The sequence below is a fragment of the Fopius arisanus genome, unplaced genomic scaffold (assembly GCF_000806365.1).
Source record: "Fopius arisanus strain USDA-PBARC FA_bdor unplaced genomic scaffold, ASM80636v1 scaffold00097, whole genome shotgun sequence".
NCBI lineage: Eukaryota > Metazoa > Arthropoda > Insecta > Hymenoptera > Braconidae > Fopius > Fopius arisanus.
This window is the reverse complement of record NW_011887836.1, coordinates 298,864-316,109: the sequence shown is the minus strand read 5'-3', so window position 1 is coordinate 316,109 and position 17,246 is coordinate 298,864. Positions and strand designations below refer to the sequence as shown.

At 41.0% G+C, this 17,246-nt stretch overlaps 1 protein-coding gene across 1 annotated transcript in view; it reads right to left on the bottom strand.

The window, feature by feature from the left end:
- The window catches only part of LOC105270936 (roundabout homolog 2-like), a 146,765-nt gene that overhangs the window by 63,747 nt on the left and 65,772 nt on the right, over positions 1–17,246 (bottom strand). The window contains exon 2 of the mRNA XM_011312178.1: positions 15,337–15,645. Coding sequence (XP_011310480.1) covers positions 15,337–15,645 — 309 coding nt within the window. The remainder of the gene's footprint in view (positions 1–15,336; positions 15,646–17,246) is intronic.

Here is a 17,246-nt window from a genome sequence, read left to right as displayed (position 1 = left end):
TCCTCTCCTCTCCGCTCATTGTTGACTTTTTTCAAATTTCATATTCGTGATTTATTTTCTTAGGATGAAGCTAGAGGAGGGACCGGTGTAATATTTTAATATCCTGCGGCGTCACGTCCAGATACCCAATTTTTCAAGGTAAAAATTCAGTACTCACAATGACGAATAATCCCTGACGTATGATATTTTCTTACCTGAAACAGAGAAAAATCGGTACTTGAGTGAAATAAATCGGGGAGCGGTAGTTATTGTTGCAGAGACATAAATAAATGTACGTTAAAATAAAACATGTTATTGTGGTTGAAATGTAAGTCACAGGGGCTTATTCACAATACATCTTGAGCATCGGGGAATCATCGCAAGGAGCCCAAAGGACATAACGGTCTCTTCGATCTTTTGAACAATGGTCTTTGTTGGCCACGAAAATAACCGCGTGTCGCATGACCGAGCACTGGGGTTTACTACTATTCGGATACAATGTCGCTTCAAAATAATTTATAACGATCTAGGTAAGAATTTTAGCCGGTGTCTATATGCCATTTTTCTAGCCCCTCGAAATGAAAAAAGAATAGAATAAGAAAAAAATGCGCTCGTATGTTTTCATTTCTCATGGTTTTGTTGGTCTGGTAGGAGTGAAAGTGACGAGTGGATGCGTCGAGTGCTTTTAGCAGCGGAATGTCGCAAACCGTCTGCAGCCAGAAATTCCTGGTTGTCGTCCGTAATTCAACAGAAAGTGCGTGTCTCGGGTAATGCTAATCGGAGTGGTGATATCTCAGAGTGTTGAATATTCGGTTAAAAGAGAATCCCATCAGCATAAACTCACACCATCTATTTATTCATAGTGGTTATTAAAAAATCGGCCACCCAGTGTCTCTTGTTTGCGTACAACTTGAAATTTGACTTCTGCGGGCCAAAAATATACGCCCTTCCTACTGTAGTTATGTGGTATATGTACACAGCTGACGAAAACCCTTTCAAAACAATCGGGGAGAGGAGGGACTAAACCTGGGACATCTCTTTGGACTGTAAAACTCATCTAAAAGCCCCCCGACAAGTTTCTTTTTTTCCTGTCTCTTTAGGGGCGCGGGGACATGAGAGGAATTGACTGGTTCTCAACAATAGTCAAATACGGATTAGGGATCGCGTTACGAGATCGATTCTCTTGATTATGACCAGCGGGACAGCATTCCCAGATACTTCATGAATGTTTGATACCTCGGGGAGACCGATACTGTTTATCTGGAAGCTATTACAATTTCCATTAACCTTAAAAGCACTCGGTTGAATTTACAAATTACGTGAAATGAATCTTCTGTGGAACGATAAAGTAATTGTTCTTTGGAGATAGAGCCCTTCACCATCAGATAAGAAACGCTCAATGTATGAAGGAGTCTTTCAGAGATCTCTCAAAGAAACCCACACAGATAATCTTGCTGGTGACCCTCCTAGAGAAATTCCTTTTCGTTCAGGCTCTTCTCGATTCAACTAACAGTATTATTTGGTTTTGTTTGTACGGCGACATGAGTGTACTTTACAGATGTGATATTAATCTCTAGTTTCAAGAGATGAGTGTTGGATCATGTTCATCGTATCACTCAGAAAATTACAAGTTTTCCTTCATCTCGAGTTTTTATCTGGGTAAAGAGTCAAAATAAAGACGATTGGCACGAAATCTCTCCATGATGGGCTTCTCTGGTTGGCAAAACGGCTAGTTAGTCGGTTAGGTTTCATCTCGTATATACCTTTCTCCCGTTTTTTTTTTCACCCTTTCATCTTTTTACCCCGTTTATTTCGGTGTTGCAAACGGCTCATCGTCTCTTACAAAGACCCATTCATAGTCCAAGTCGAGCGGACTCGTAACCACCGGGCGTGGAAGGCAAAAGGAGACACCGAATGAGATGGGAAAATAATGAAAAAAAAATGGAGGAGATGGGAGTATGTGTACCGTCGGGTTTTAAGGCGAAAGCGAGAAGTTAAAGTGAGGGAAAGAGGCACGAGACAGATGCATAGCAGCCATGGCTGTCACTCACGCGTCAAAGGATCATTCCATTCAGTTTCAACGCAATGAGGAGATGCTTGAGGAGTAGAATCGGAGACTCAAGCAAAAACACATCTTTCGCCAGTTGCCGCTCCCGAAATATGCGATTTTGATCTTCAAACGGAGGGATTCGATTGCAAGGACAAACTCTCTTCTGTTAGATCCTTTTCGCTCTTTTTCCTCTTAACTAAATCCAGATTTAGCGGAAAGTGTCACCGTTTTTCACCGCATAGATTAGCTCGTTAAAATGATTTTTTTTATAATAGGTACATAAAAATTGACAATTAAAAAATATTCATATATATACAGTGTTTTAATTGAATTTCACTAACGCTACTCAATTTCTTGGTCGTGCACTTTCATTGTAGAATGATAAAGCATACGACAAGATTTTATTGAATATAATGTGTATTGGTTTTATTTATCGGATAATTGTATGCATCAAGGAGTGAAAAAAAAATCTGGGAGCAAAAATAGTGCGAAAAAATGGAAATTTAAACTCCGATTTTCCGGTTGAAACTGAGATATTGCCGTTACGGTAATTTTTCAAATGAATTTCTCTCCACGTGGAGAATTGCGATCGTTGGGTTGAACTGCGGGATTTTCGATGGCATCGGCACAATTTTATTTATTTCTGCCGTTGATCTGCATTCTACCTCACAGTCGATTCATCCTGGACTATCCCAACGGACCTCAGATTTAAATAGAACAGAGTGATTCCCTGGAGATAGATGTGTGGTCGCCTACAATTCCCCGAGCTCGTTTCATTCAATCTACACTGTCACATACATTTGCCTAGGTTTCGTTCTCCCAGTGAAACGGAAAATTTGATAACAGATAATTCGTCGATTTGATACGAAAGAAAAAAAAAGAAAGCACCGTTTTTGATGAGGCTCAAACGACTGTCACAGCTGCTGTTGCTGACAAAGGGCTCAGGCATCAAAAAACTCATGCTCGAATATTGCGATTTAATAATCTTCCCGATTTTCTGATCGATTAGGTACCGGCGTCATTTTCCCTTCCTTTGTCGCGTGTTGGATAAAAAAAATCTGGCAACAATTTAATATAAGAGAAGAACGAGGGAGGGTGTGCTGCGAAGTAGGGTGGTTATTTGATTTTTTTTTTCAGTCAGCTGAACATCTTCAGCGTCTGTTGGAGATACACCGGAATATTGAAAGAGTACATTATCCTATTTCGTCGTTATTCCTCTGGGAAAATTTGTTTTTCATTACCTGAAGATATTATTTGCTTTTTCATTAAGCAAATGGAAATTAATTTAAAGTGAATTCATTTACTTAAAAGGGAGAGTAATTTTCTGCGTGTGCTTGAAATGTTTTTACCCTCAAAGTATCTTAAACATTGTTCTCTACCATATTTCTTAATCTCGCGATGGCGATTCGGTCCATCGAGTTACAAACAGCCAGATTCGAACGTCTCCCTGCACGTGCCAATTAGTTGAAACGAGCAACAAACACAGATAAAGGCACGTGTCCAACCCAATCCCGAAGAAAACTCGTTCCTTCAACCCTCAAACACACATTTTATTAATATCTTATCCCCGTCGAGTTGAATGGCACATGTGTCATAAGGAAGGGGGTGTGGAAAAAAAAAAAGTCGTACTCTAAGTTGGCAAATGGCACAATGGGTACTGTGCACCCGCACCAGGGTGATGACGATAATGGTTTGGGGAGTGCGAAAAAGCCGAGTGAAAAAGGGAAAATAAAGACTACACCAAAGGGGTGGGTTACTCCTGGGTGCGAATACTGGTGTGCGACAGATGTACAGCACCACGTGGACGCGATTTGCACCGCTGTTGAGCACAATGTACCCGAGGAGCATTGAGACTGTACGAAATAGCCTAATTGAGTAGTCAGTAGGCGGGCAAAGGCTACAGTTACTTGTATTTATTGTCGCCATCTCTACCTTCCGATCCTACTCCATCTATTCAAATATTCACCTTTTTGCTTTTCAATGAATCTTTTTTATTTGAGCGATTCTTCGATTCTCTAATCTTTCCTTCAAAGAACCTTTTTTCGGTTATGCGTGTGTATCCGATAATTAACGTTTTTTCTTAGCGATCGATTTTGAAAAAATTTAACATAAATATGGATTTGCTGTAAAAATTAATTTTCTTAAATATTTCATGAATTAATGGATCGATTTCATATTTTTTTTCAAAATAGTCGTTTTGTTTTGCTTTAAAAGTAGAAATATTGTATTCATGAAATCAGGAATTTCCTTTTTTTTCATGTCAGACTAGTTAATTCTCGCTTTAGCAGTTCAAATATTTTATTTTCCGATGTGCAAAAAAAATCATTAAAATCTGATTGTTATGGAAAATGGAAGCGATTGTTTAGATTTCTTCAATAATTGCAATCAATTCGAAAAAATCTATTGCTAATTGATTGTTGAGAACAATGCATAAAAAGAAGCACGATATATCCCCTTTTTTTATTTTTATTTTCACGTTTCAATGGATATTCTTGTGAAAAATAATACTCAGCAAATGGAATTGGTTATCGGTACGTTCTTTGATTTTAATCTCTGGAGTGTAACACCAGGAAAACCCCGGAGATATCGATATTTCCGATGGAAAACTAACACAGACGTTATTAACGCTAATAGAGTTGGGGGAAAAAATTAATTGAAACCAGTTGGAACAATTTCGGAATGAGAAAAACCCAGGGAATTCAATCGTACTGGGGTTGGGACTTCTCAGATACCGGGGCTTGTTGTGGAGTTGCTTAACGAAGATTAAGCACACGCGGCATTACATCCATTTACTGCTTATTTACTCTAATTTATCTTCATTTCCATCCGCTGCTTGTCGGTACATGCCGCATGCTAAATGACGTTGCGTAGGGTACATGTCGTACGAAATAAGATGCAGTGGCTATTATTCCCTTTCCGTCCAATTCAATACGAATTCAACTTTTATTTTTCAATTTCTGGACATTCTCTCTTTAAAATTCATTTATTTTCGATTTATTCTTTTTTTAATAAAAATATATCCATCGATTGGATTTTATTGAGAAAAATTTATCAGACAACGGGGGTAAATTTTCACGCGGCAATTTTTAACGGAACATTTTTCTGGGGGAAGTGCCTTTTTGGGGAGAGGGCGACCAATTTTTCATTATTATCACAAAGCCGATGGTAAAGGGGTGCGGCTGTTGGTGGATAATGGAGAACTGTACTGAAGGAAAATAAAACAGAAAAGGGGGAGAAGGGTGAATCAATCTTCTGTAATCGGATGAGAGTGTCCGGATTGTATTGGTTGGGATGCAATTGTCAAAATCAAAATCCTAAATTCAAATATCGCACTCGAAGTAATCACCCCGTCGGCACTGGAGGTATGTGCGGGTGGAGAGGGATGAATTCACTTTGGAGATTTGCGGAGAGAAATTGTGGAGATTGTCTCTCCCGTTGGAGATGGGGGGAGACCTACAGCTGTGGGGGATGTCCAACCCCTCTGAAATTATTCTAATAAGGGGAAGAGGGAAGGGATTGCGCCACTGATGGTAAGTCACTCACGTGACGCGAATTCCCGGCCACTTGAGCTCACCCTTGGGTTTCTCATCGGAAATCCACTTTAATCCAATGAATTTGTCGTAAATAAAAAATACCAAGTGCTCGATGAATATATTTTTTATGCTGTTGCGCAAAAGTACAAACGCCCTCGGGCTTTTTAAAATACCCCAGCCAATCATAATCCCCTCATTAATGATCGTCCCACGATGGGTTTGTTGCAATAAAATATCTATCCGGTGACTCGTTACTGCAGCGTTGCCCAACATAATCGCGCAATCCGAACAATACATGTCACTCCCTTCAATTAGTGACAACTGTTAATCGTAATGATTCAATGACAATAGCTTCGAAAATCGTCATTTCGTTCGTTTTGCGGACAACAATGCTGCACCCAGAAAACAAAATCATTTAAACCAAATAAAAATCGCTTTTCCAAATTTTTTCTCGCCTCAATAAAAACAATCATTGAAAGAAATCAAAGAAAAAATTCGCGGTTTGAAATTTCATTTAGATCTAAGAATGAAATTAATGCCAATGGAAAAAAGTGATTTATTTGATTGAAATAAATCTTTCTGTTGGAGAGAAAACCGAAAAAAAAAATGAGAAAAACGAGCATGCGCTATGTTGAGTTTTTTCGAAAAATCCCGAAGATGATTAGAACCCGATGGAAACGGGGGTTGAGACGTATTTTGTGGCAGAACGATGACTGGCAACGATAAATAAGTTCTTTTTTTCCCGCTGATCACTGAACCCTCGTCTTGGTGGATCGTTTGGCTCGAGGGCACTTGGTACCCAGGTGACTGACATTATTCTCCTTGCGGTGCCTAATCTGTAATCAGTAATGCCGCACCATGTCATGCCACACGTTGTGCTCCATCCTTTACGGTACACTCTTCAAGGTCTCATGGATACTAGGTGGTCAATATGATTGCGTGTCGTATTTTCAAGCTAATCCAATTACGTTGGATTGAAGTAAATTAGCATACATTAAAATTGGTACGTTATTCACCAAAATCAATGAGAAATATCGCGTTAATTAACAGAGCTAAGGTTTCACCATACAAATTAGTTTATAGCGTTGAAAAATTTGTGCTTGTCTGCATTGTCAGGTGAATGGAGGCATTATTGATACAACCGGGCATGTCAAACCCTTTCTCGACAGTTGATCGCGCACAAATTGATGGACGTGAAACAGCGAGCGGTGGAGCAAAAGTGAATGCTGGAAAATATTTACCTCTGGCCGGTTATATTCCACCGCATATATTCTATTCTCCTAATGGCAAAACAATACAGACTCGTTGATGCATTATTGATTCCCGAGACTAGTGCGCTATTATCGAGTTATTTGTTTCGTAAGTGCTCAAAAATATGTTTTCGCTGGGTAAATAATAGAGAATAAAAGGAGATAAAAACAATTCGATACTGTGGAAGAAACTTCCGGTTGATGCGACGACCGACGGACTAGTCGAATTCGCCCGATAGAATTACCGACCGTCATCTTTGAAATAATAAAATGTCTTGTACTTTACAGTACTCCGGATGAATTGATTTTTTTTTTTTGCCAAGGCATGCAGTGGTAGGTAAAAAAAAAATACCGGTAATCTAGGATAAATAATTTTACAGCCGCTATCACGTATGCATGACAGCGTGTATCGCACTTCTGATATTTATGGCCTCACCCGGACTGAAGGCCAGGGCAATGACCCCGGGTAACATGCAAAAAAAAAAACAAAAAGTGTAAAAATGTATCACTTCGCCAGAGGGCCCGGGATCTTCAAGACTTATATATACGATTGGCCGAGAGGGCAGGGACTAGTGCAAAGAAAAAGAAAACCAGAGATCTCGATAAAGCGTTGCCGGCCAAGATCGATTGTCGCTCGAGATTCTTCGCTACCACCGATTTATTACATTCTCTCCACCCTCGATTTCTCATTCTCCTTCATCTATACACTTATATATGCATTTCACTATTTCTTTTAAAGGTTCAACAATTTTTTACGGTGATCATATGGTTTCTCTAATGAAAGCCAATGACAATCCGTTGAGCGTTCGGTATCGATAATCACTCAAGATATTGATTTTTCCTCGATTAATAAGGGTTTTTAATTAGTCTCAGTAGTGTTAAGGAAGGGTGAATTGATAGTAAGAAGATAGTGAAAAAAGTAGGCGTACAGCGAAGTTTCCGTTGATGGAGTTGATGGGACATTGGTATAGGGAGAGTCAGTATCGGTCATCTCACCGCCATATTTCATGCCCTATCTGCACTCGGCAACGCCTATATCGTAGGGTAAGCTCATGCTGTATCGTGAGTAAAGCCCTGAGGTAGAAGGTAGGGTGAGCATTGTCCGTCTCATCCAGATGACTCCTCGATTCTCCAAAGGAATGCGGCCAACATTTATCCCCATAGGGCTATCGTCTTGAGATTAATGAAAAAAAAATCATCATCGCCATATGTCACGATAAATGGTCCAGGTGTCGGATAGTGTCACCCTAATTCCTCTTATTTTCCAGCAATGATTTATCATCACTCGTTGAATACACCTAAATGAGTGGAAGCCGAGGAATGTGCCCCTAAAAAGTGAAACAAGCTCGTTATAATGGCTCTTTCCCTGGCCAGTGCGTGGGTTTTTTGCGTGAAACCGGAGCTGGGGGCCATAACTTCTTTGCCCTTTCGCCGCGTCATTAAACTCTCTTCTTTATTCGGCACTGTGCTAGCCATTCAACTGGTCTCAGTCTCATCTCTCTCCTTTTTCCTCCATCCTGAGTGTTCAACATGATCAGAACACTGGCGAATCTCTGCGGTGCCCTTCGTGGAATAATTGGCACCGCAAACTTCACCATTGCAAACTACAAAGTTGGGTATACACTTTGAAAACTGTTGTCAGCGACTGGTTGGTACTTGTTTCAAAGGTAAGGGGAGGGTTTTAGTTTCTGAGCCAGGTTGATCGTCAACACCAGCTGTGGTGATGCGCTGTTTAACTCTCTACCTCCGAGGGCAGTTTCTGCGACTCATCCGAGGGCTGAAAGTGATACACTAGAGGGGTCTCCAACCACCAGAAATCATCTGGACTATTGATTATCAATCGGCTAGTCCTCGGGCTTTGATGAACCTCCAATTCTGGCCCTCAGGGCTACATCAATTATCGTGCCATCTCTATTAAGGTATGCTGAACCAGCATCTGGATCAATTCACTGGAATTACCGCGGAATGACGAGTCAATTATTACGGAATATAATGGAAATCTCATTCATATAATAAAAGTGAATGTATCGGATAAACGGGTAATACATGGAAATGTTATGACTCGGGAATCTAATGTACTATTCGCTCAGCAGAATTTGCCAATTTTCTCGTTTGCATTGAGCGCCATTGAGTTGGGGATTCTGTACGTTGCCTTTAAGTTCTTGTTCGTGATTCTCCCAAGCGCCTTCTTGGCCTTTTCTCCGGGATGCCTTTGGTGGCTTCGACGTCGTCTTACCCTGTAGCGATATTCAATTTGCTAAATTACGGCGGTCCCGGGACTATTTCAGGGGAAAGTTGAGCGCAAGCGCAAAACCCTAGGAAATACGGTTGGCAGGGAACTCTGATTCTCCAGTGGCTGGGATGGCCAATATACTCGACAGATAGAGTACCTGCAGTTTCATCCTTCCATGTTAATCTTCTTCATTTTATTTTTACCTCCACGTAATTATTCCTCGTGGTTATGATTTTGAATTCCATTGAATTTTATGTCAAAAGTGAAATACCGCTCTCCGGTCAGAACCACTCCCCAACTTTCCTCGATATTTCAATTTTTCCATAACGACGAACCCGTGCACTTGATATCTGTAACATTTTCGCATATTTCTACACTTCTCATCATGAAAATGTTTTTTATCCCTCCACGTTAACATTTATCGTTACTTTCTGCCGCTAACAAATTTGAAATTTCATTAAATTTTATCTTGAACGTAAAATTTCACTCTGACGTCTACATCACTCCGCAGTTCGCCAGAAAATTTCAATTTTTCTCTAACAACCAACCCCATGCACTTGATATGCATCACATTTCTGTATTTCCAGACATCTCATCATGAAAGTAAATCCAGGAAAGATGAGAGTTGCTGTGTTTTTCAGTCCTCCCTCTCGGTACTTGAAGGGACTCATTCGGTATATATTGTACTCCTGGTTGCTGTGCGATTTTGAGCTTCCATTTTCAACTCACTTTACTTTTATAACCTCCAGGGTCAAGCTACTGAGAATGCTTTACGAGTAGACTGCACACGAAATCGCGACCGGGTCTCTTTATTCGAGTGCTCTCGTAAAATAGCCCCTCGTGGCCCTGGATCATGTACATTGTACTTTAGCCATGAGAAAGCCAACTGCCACGGAAAACAACTTAATCCATGGGGGCTTGTGAGTGGTGTGTGGCCCTGTGGCTTTTGCCTGCTCCATGCTGGCTCAATGAAAATTTTTGATAATGATGATGACACCGAGACAGTGCGGAATCGTGCGTGAGGTCTCGAAATTCTCCGAAGTTTTCTCTCTCTCTCGTGGTTTAAATCGACTTATCGACGCCCTCCGGCAGTACGGGCTTCCCCGAATCTTCGGAGGGTGAGGAGGTTACGGTGGCGAAATTTAGTTTCGGGACTATTTCGACCTTAGCCCACCAAAATTGTTATCCACCGTCTCCTAACAACTATGCAGACGAGGGGCTTCCTCGATCAGAGGCAAATAAAAAGCCCCAAGCCAAACTTCCTCATTATATGAAAAATACCAAGAGTTTTGGGGCTGATGAATTTGGTCATTAGAACCCGGCGAGATCCAAAAGTTTCAAATCACTGGCAACACACCTCGTTTCAACAATCAGCACAACTTTTATCGTTGAACATTGTCATTTTTTTCTCGTTCTCTTCTAGATTGAAACTATCGGACTTTGAGATAAAAATAAAAGTCCGAATGGCGGGTGACTGACGCTCGAGAGTTACAACACTTCCAGAATCTCATAACACCAGACTACCGGATACAATAACGCACGGCTATTTTCCAAAATTCTTTCACGCCTGGAATTGAGGAAAAATTCCCAACACATCGTCACGCCCACTTGCTCATTTGTTAATCAGTTCTCATCGTGGGGTTCCCGATTCCAGTAGTAGTCAAACAATATTTGTATCGAAAGTTATGGGAGTGAATGGAAAAACGTTGATTCCCGGACTTTGATTTATGATTGGTAGAACAAACTCGGGAAGACAAAGAAAAATCATGGAGTTTCATGGTGTAGATTGTCGGATAGTTGCCGAGCAACTTCTCAATAAATACTTCAGACTTGAAGACACGTTTTGTGTAGTTTTGATTGCTCACTCGTACAAATGTATCTGTCGGTTCTACCAAGCAGTTGAGGGTTTTCTCAATTCAATGCCTATCACGCACATTCAATACAACGATCACGTACAGCTTCCTGACGCACACGGTCAGTTTCCCACGCGATACCCTTTTACTTTATTGACCCATCAGTCGTCCGTTGAGTGTCACCGACATCTAGCACAGGGAATCACCAGTTTCCCTGGAATTCTTTTTTCTTTTCTCCCATTTTCGTTTTTTGTTCCTTGGGAGATGCGAGATTAGAGATGGACAAAAGTGATTCTGGGAGATAAAGAGCGGGAGACTACGTGCCGAGGTGTGACCAAGCGAACGTATAATTTTCCACAGCCGTGCCAGTGTCTTAATTAGACTCCTCTCTACTTGACGCCTTGAGCTTCTTGACCGGGCACAGACTGGATTCCTCATAACCATCCCCCAACTCACTTGCTACAAGGGCTTTTCCCGGCGACTCATTAGTTGATGGAGTCCTCCCGCTGCACCTCCAGGGCTACAACTGGGTTATCTCCTTCTCGACACGAAACTGCACATGGACTTTTCAACGATCAAGTGCTCCTGTTATTAGCTAATGGAGACTAAATCCACGGAGCAAACGTGATGGAATAACCTGGTAATATCAATTGTTTGCCATCGCCATTCGAAAATTTATGGACGAACAGCGGTTCCGGTACATTTATTTCCATTCCACTTTTATCAGCCTTTTATTTTTAACGCTCTTTTATATTGTTTCCGCTGCGAATATGTGGGAAATCAGTGATTGGTTGATGAAGAAATGTTATTTTAGAAGAACTTTTCTTTAAAAACACTTTTCTCCCATTTTATTGTTTTTTTTTTGTGTTCATTTAATATCATTTATACGAGGAGTATATGTCCAATATTTCACTGGTCGATGGCAAAATTTGATAGTGAAAAAAAATTCATTTTCCTCCCCCAAATCTTTCCATTTTGATTTTCACTTTTGTGATGCGTCCTTTCGTTTTGAAATTTATCGTAGAAATAATATTGAAATCTATAACTCCAGCCGGAAATACCGTCTTAAAGAAAATAATTGAAATTGGGTTGCCTCCGAATTCGAAAATCCCTAGTCATCACACCTTGACCATCGAGTTACACAAGAACTAATCCACGAGAAGTGCTTCATCATTTCTGTCTGTTCCGATCTGACTACATGTTCTAATCATAAACCTGATTATCACCAATTGAGATGTTGGATTTAATATCCACTTCAATCAATCCGCCGCGTCACTTGACCCACGATGAAAGGCCCCATCCGTTTTTTACCCGACAATCTGACGAACAGATCGATTGGTACACGCTAGGGCAAAGTAGACGAATCAATAATCGCACCGACAACTTGTAAAAAAAATCACTGAAGACACCCGCAAATTTCACGATCGAACTATCACTTTCTTGGCTCCAGGGGTAACCGACCCCGAAGATATTTCTCATGAACGCATCTCTCAGATTACATTTCCTCCCAGACCTTAATTCCAACATTATGCACTACTTGTCTTCTCCAGGACGTAATCTGATGTCGCAACTCTCCTAAATGAGCCCGAGGTATTGAAAACACCCCCCGGATTTTGAAAGAGTAAAAAAACGAAAAAAAAGGGCGGATAAAAGGAGAGAAAGCCTCGTTAGATCTCGCGGGAGGTTGAACCTGAAAACAATGGCCTGCGGTCAGGTGATTCCAGTGAGTCTCTTTACGCCACAGGACAATGCCCGTGTGGACTACTCTACATATGTCCCCATTAAAGCAGCAGCAAGGCATTATGTCCCCCCACCGGTATTAAAAAAAAAGAATTAAAGAAAATCACTTGTGAATCCCCACCTCTCCGCAAATTTCCAGGAATAATGCACAACGGGTATGTTCGACGATAAATTACACCCTCTGGAAAAGAAACTCGGCCGAAGGTAATACCCCTCCGGGTTACCAGTCCTCTTTACCCCCTCCTCCAATAATTTTTTATATCTCCCGGTGCTTTTCACCTCGCCCTCTATTCTTCAAAGGATTGAAAATTCTATCCCTTCCACCGGCTGCATAATGCAGAAGGAAAAATGGAAATTTCCGGAGTTAGGAAAATGGAAAACGATTCCTTCCTCCATATCGGTGAAATGGGCATACTTTATTTGGTCGTGAATGTGTGCGATGACAGATACTGCTAATCGCACTCTAGGGATATATCAGTGGTTGGCGAATTCCGGAGTTTCTCATTGGTCTGAGGATGAAAGTGGAATTAAGTTTGGCAATTTGATGGCGAGTAAAATCGTAGTGTCCTTTTAACGATTTCTCTCGTCTAATCAGAGATGGGGAATTGACTGGATCCGTACATATCCCGATGGTTTTGCCTCGTGACCGTAGATGTCGTAAAACCACGGGGCAAATCTCTCAGGCTATTAACTCAATGTTTCAACTTCCTTCGGCGAGCACCAACTTTTTCTATCAATTCACCTCGGTCTCGGCAAAGTTATTTCCGAAAATAGCCGCCAAATGAGGAAAAGAGGGTAAAAAAAAGTGGTGAGGATGGTGTAAAAAAAAAAAGGAAGGAAAATGATCGAAATGAAAACTCATAAAAGTCCCGGGAATACCGGGTTGGAAATACAACAAATAATCGATGGGAGCTCCAACGAAAATGAAAATACTCGGCGAGTTTTATACCAGCTGAGTTTCACCATCCAACATAAATCAGAATTATATTCGCTGAGTCTCTATCTCTCGCTTTTCCTGTTCCTCTTTTACCCCCCTCTGGTCTGTACCATATCCCCATACTCTTGTGCTATTGGCATATTTACCGTGGCCATTGCCGAGAACGTATTGCCACCGAACGCGTCCCTCGAACCCTACGATACGAGGGCCATCGATTACAACTTCTATATTCCCAGCATTCCACGTACACATTTCCACCTAACTCTGGTAATAATTGTTGAGCATAAGCCCTTACACTCCTCTACCTTCACTTCCTCTTCGTTATGAATGTCAACGTAAGAAAAAACAGTGATTAAAATTTTTTGTCACGAATTACGATGGAAAAAAGAGGAAGTAAAAAATAAAGCCCCATGTAGGGGCGGATAAAGAAGGAGCTATCATTAAAAACCGCATTCGTAACAAGAGTTTTTATCTGAAAACGCTAACGAGAATGTAAGTTGTATTTCCGTGCGTTTTCCGGATTGAGGAGAGGTAAATAAAAGACCCGAGGGAGGTGTTCGCTTTTTTATGACTTTTTTCTAATGTGAGGGTGTATATCAATCCAACAAAAGCCTGTCGTGACTCTCGTGCAAGACGAGTGAGAGAAATAATCAAACAATGGGATAAGATAGCATGAAAAAGTTGAGCGACGGAAATTGTACGTTAATGCTTTTTTACTCGTGCAATGGTGTAATGCACTCCGCTATTGTAAACAAGCCAGTGTTACTCGACAACCGTATCGCAATTAATGCTAATTGTACCGCGAGCTTTTACACGAGAATTATGCAATTCGACGATAGCTAATCGCTATTATAACTGCCACGGATAAACTCACTGACTACATTTTGGACTGGAGATTTTCGAGAAAATCCACTCTGACCCCAGTGCTTCGTGATTAGCATATTCAGGATGATACCTCAGATCCGGGGGGCTTTGCGGAAGCCTCTCATTTACTTTTCCAATCCTCTGATTGCTCTTATTGTGCATAACGGAGGCTAATTGATTCTTACTCCGTATTCCCGGAGAAAAAAAAATCTTTTTTACAATATTTGCTCAACATACGCGATTAATCCCCTGTCCCAAGACTATTTTTACTTGTTCGCATAAATCCAATAATGATAATTGATCAATGATCATCTATACCAGGAGGTATTGTAAGGAGTAAATTTGAGAAAAGAAAACTTGAGATGATTTTGTTGTAAGTTTTCGAGTGATTGAATTTCTTGGCGCAAATAGAGACTAATGTTTTTCTCTCTCAGTGTAAGTAAAACGCTTTTGACTGACGTTACTCAACGAAATGTAAATGAGCCATGATCTCTTCATCGTTAATGATCCCTGAATGGGACAATGAAAATAAAATTCCGTTGACAAGTTGACCGGAGGGACAATAAAATGCAGGATCCATCGATATGTCTGGATGGGACGTTCATTCCATTGAAAATCGGCTTGGCATTTCGAATTCCAATAATTTATCGAGTTCACGATTCACGGGTATGCATAATCGATTTACATCCGTATATACCTCGTTGGATACGACCGAGGGAGAAGACGGAGCGTGAAAGTATGGAGTTTGGAGGCTAATGCGCTCTCCCCATCGTGGACAACAATTTGTTTTCCCTCGGTTAGCTTGCAATAAAGTTAGTACACATGGCAATGATGTAAAACCGCTCGGGTGCTATTTCAAGACGGAGATGTTGCAATAATAAGGATAAATCATTTTACCTGCTACGGTGAGGGTGACATTTCTACTGCTGACACTTCCAGCCTGATTCTTTGCAACACACCAATAAACACCGCCGTCCTGCTCCTTCTTTCCATGCATCACACGTAGAAAAAATAAGGATCCGGTTGGTAGTAGCACACGATGTGACTTGGCATCGCCTGGTGATGTTTGCACCGGCTCACCATCCTTAAACCACTCTATCGTTGGCTCTGGTTTACCCTCGGCTTTGCAGTTCAGGGTTACTGGCTCGTTTTTTGCAACTGTTATGCCCGTAGGGTGCTCTGTTATTCGAGGCGATCGAAATTGACCTGCAACAAATATTCAAATTAATTGATTATTACATGAGTTTTATTCAACTTGTGAAAACATTTGCGAAATTTCATTGGTCTTAAAATTTCAAGAAAATTGCATTTTTGAACTCGTGAAAATTAAACATCAAATTTTATTGCACCCTCTGCGTTTCGCTCCCGATTTCTGTCAATATTCCAAAAAGTTACGAGATAATAAACATTAGTCTTAATGAATTTCCATAAAATTTGCTAATTATTTTTAACAAAGATTTCTCGTACTTTAGGAGAAGTTGGCAACACCAGTGGATCGATCCCCTCGCATTCACGCACATAGTCCTAATGTTCGGCGTTCATGCGATGCCCTACACAACCCTCTGCTCAATCAAAACTTGCCAGACACGGAACCGTAACATTTCACAGCAATTACTTATACGTGTTACTGGATAAACTTGAATTTCATGTAAAAATAATAAATCAATTTGGATTTAATGATCGATAATGAAGAGAAGGGATAGAAATTAGTTGGTAAAGCGGATTATGTTGAAACAGAGAGATTGTTTTTTTCGTCAGTGAGAGCAAGCAGTTATAATGGTCGCAAAACTCGGGAGTTTATTCATCGGTGGAATGTTTGAGCGCGCGAAAGTGGTGGTCTACCTTCCGCAATTGAAGCGCACCGGTGGTTATATTAAACTGAGGGAGAGGGTTGAAAATATTGCGTGCGTACAAGTCACACACGCAAAGCTCAGGCTATATACGGCTTATATATATATATATATATATATATGGCTTGGATATAAGAGGTAAGAGGGGTAGGCAAACACAGCCGTGTGGTTTCTCTCATTCCCTGTATGCGTTCTCTGCTCAGGCATTGGTGGAAGGCTTCGCGGAAAGCCGCTACATACGTTGAATCAAAAGGACTTTGTAATCATATTTTATTCAGGGATATGCATAAAACATTGGTGCAGGGCATTCGTACGTTCGCGTCCACTTTTATTTGAAAGGGCGGAGGCATATTTTATCATTCGCTTCAGCCTCTTGCTTTAGCATTTTTTTTCTTCTGCTTCCAACCCCCTCTCCTCTATACCTTCCTACCCCATCCCTGTTTCGTTTTCTTCAAAAACCACGACATTTACGTTTTCTCTGCCGTTTTCTCAGTTCTCTCTCCTCGGCTTTGTCTCTCCTGTCATTTTGCTTCACCATCTCTCGCACTTCATCTACCCACCGTATGCAAATTACTCTCACGCCGGGCCCACGGAATGAAAAATGGATTCTTTGCTGGAGCTACCAAAAGATAACTGTAGGAGAATGTTTAAATCCCCTGGCAGCTATCACGCTATGCTGTGACTGAAATTCCGCTGTCTCTTTTCTCTTTATTTCCACAGAGCATATTCCAACTACTTTGAGACATTTGAGGTACGTGAGGGGAAATTTATTGAGCGAGTTCGTCATGATTTTTGAGGATTTCTTTGGGATAATTAGAGGGGCCCCATTGTTATCTCGTGATAAAGACATTAACGTTTGAGGGGATGGAGAGAACAAGAAATAAAGTGACTGCGTGTGAAGGTGGAGGCTGGTTGCCACCGGAGTCTCTACGTGATGATGCTTCAGGATACATTGAT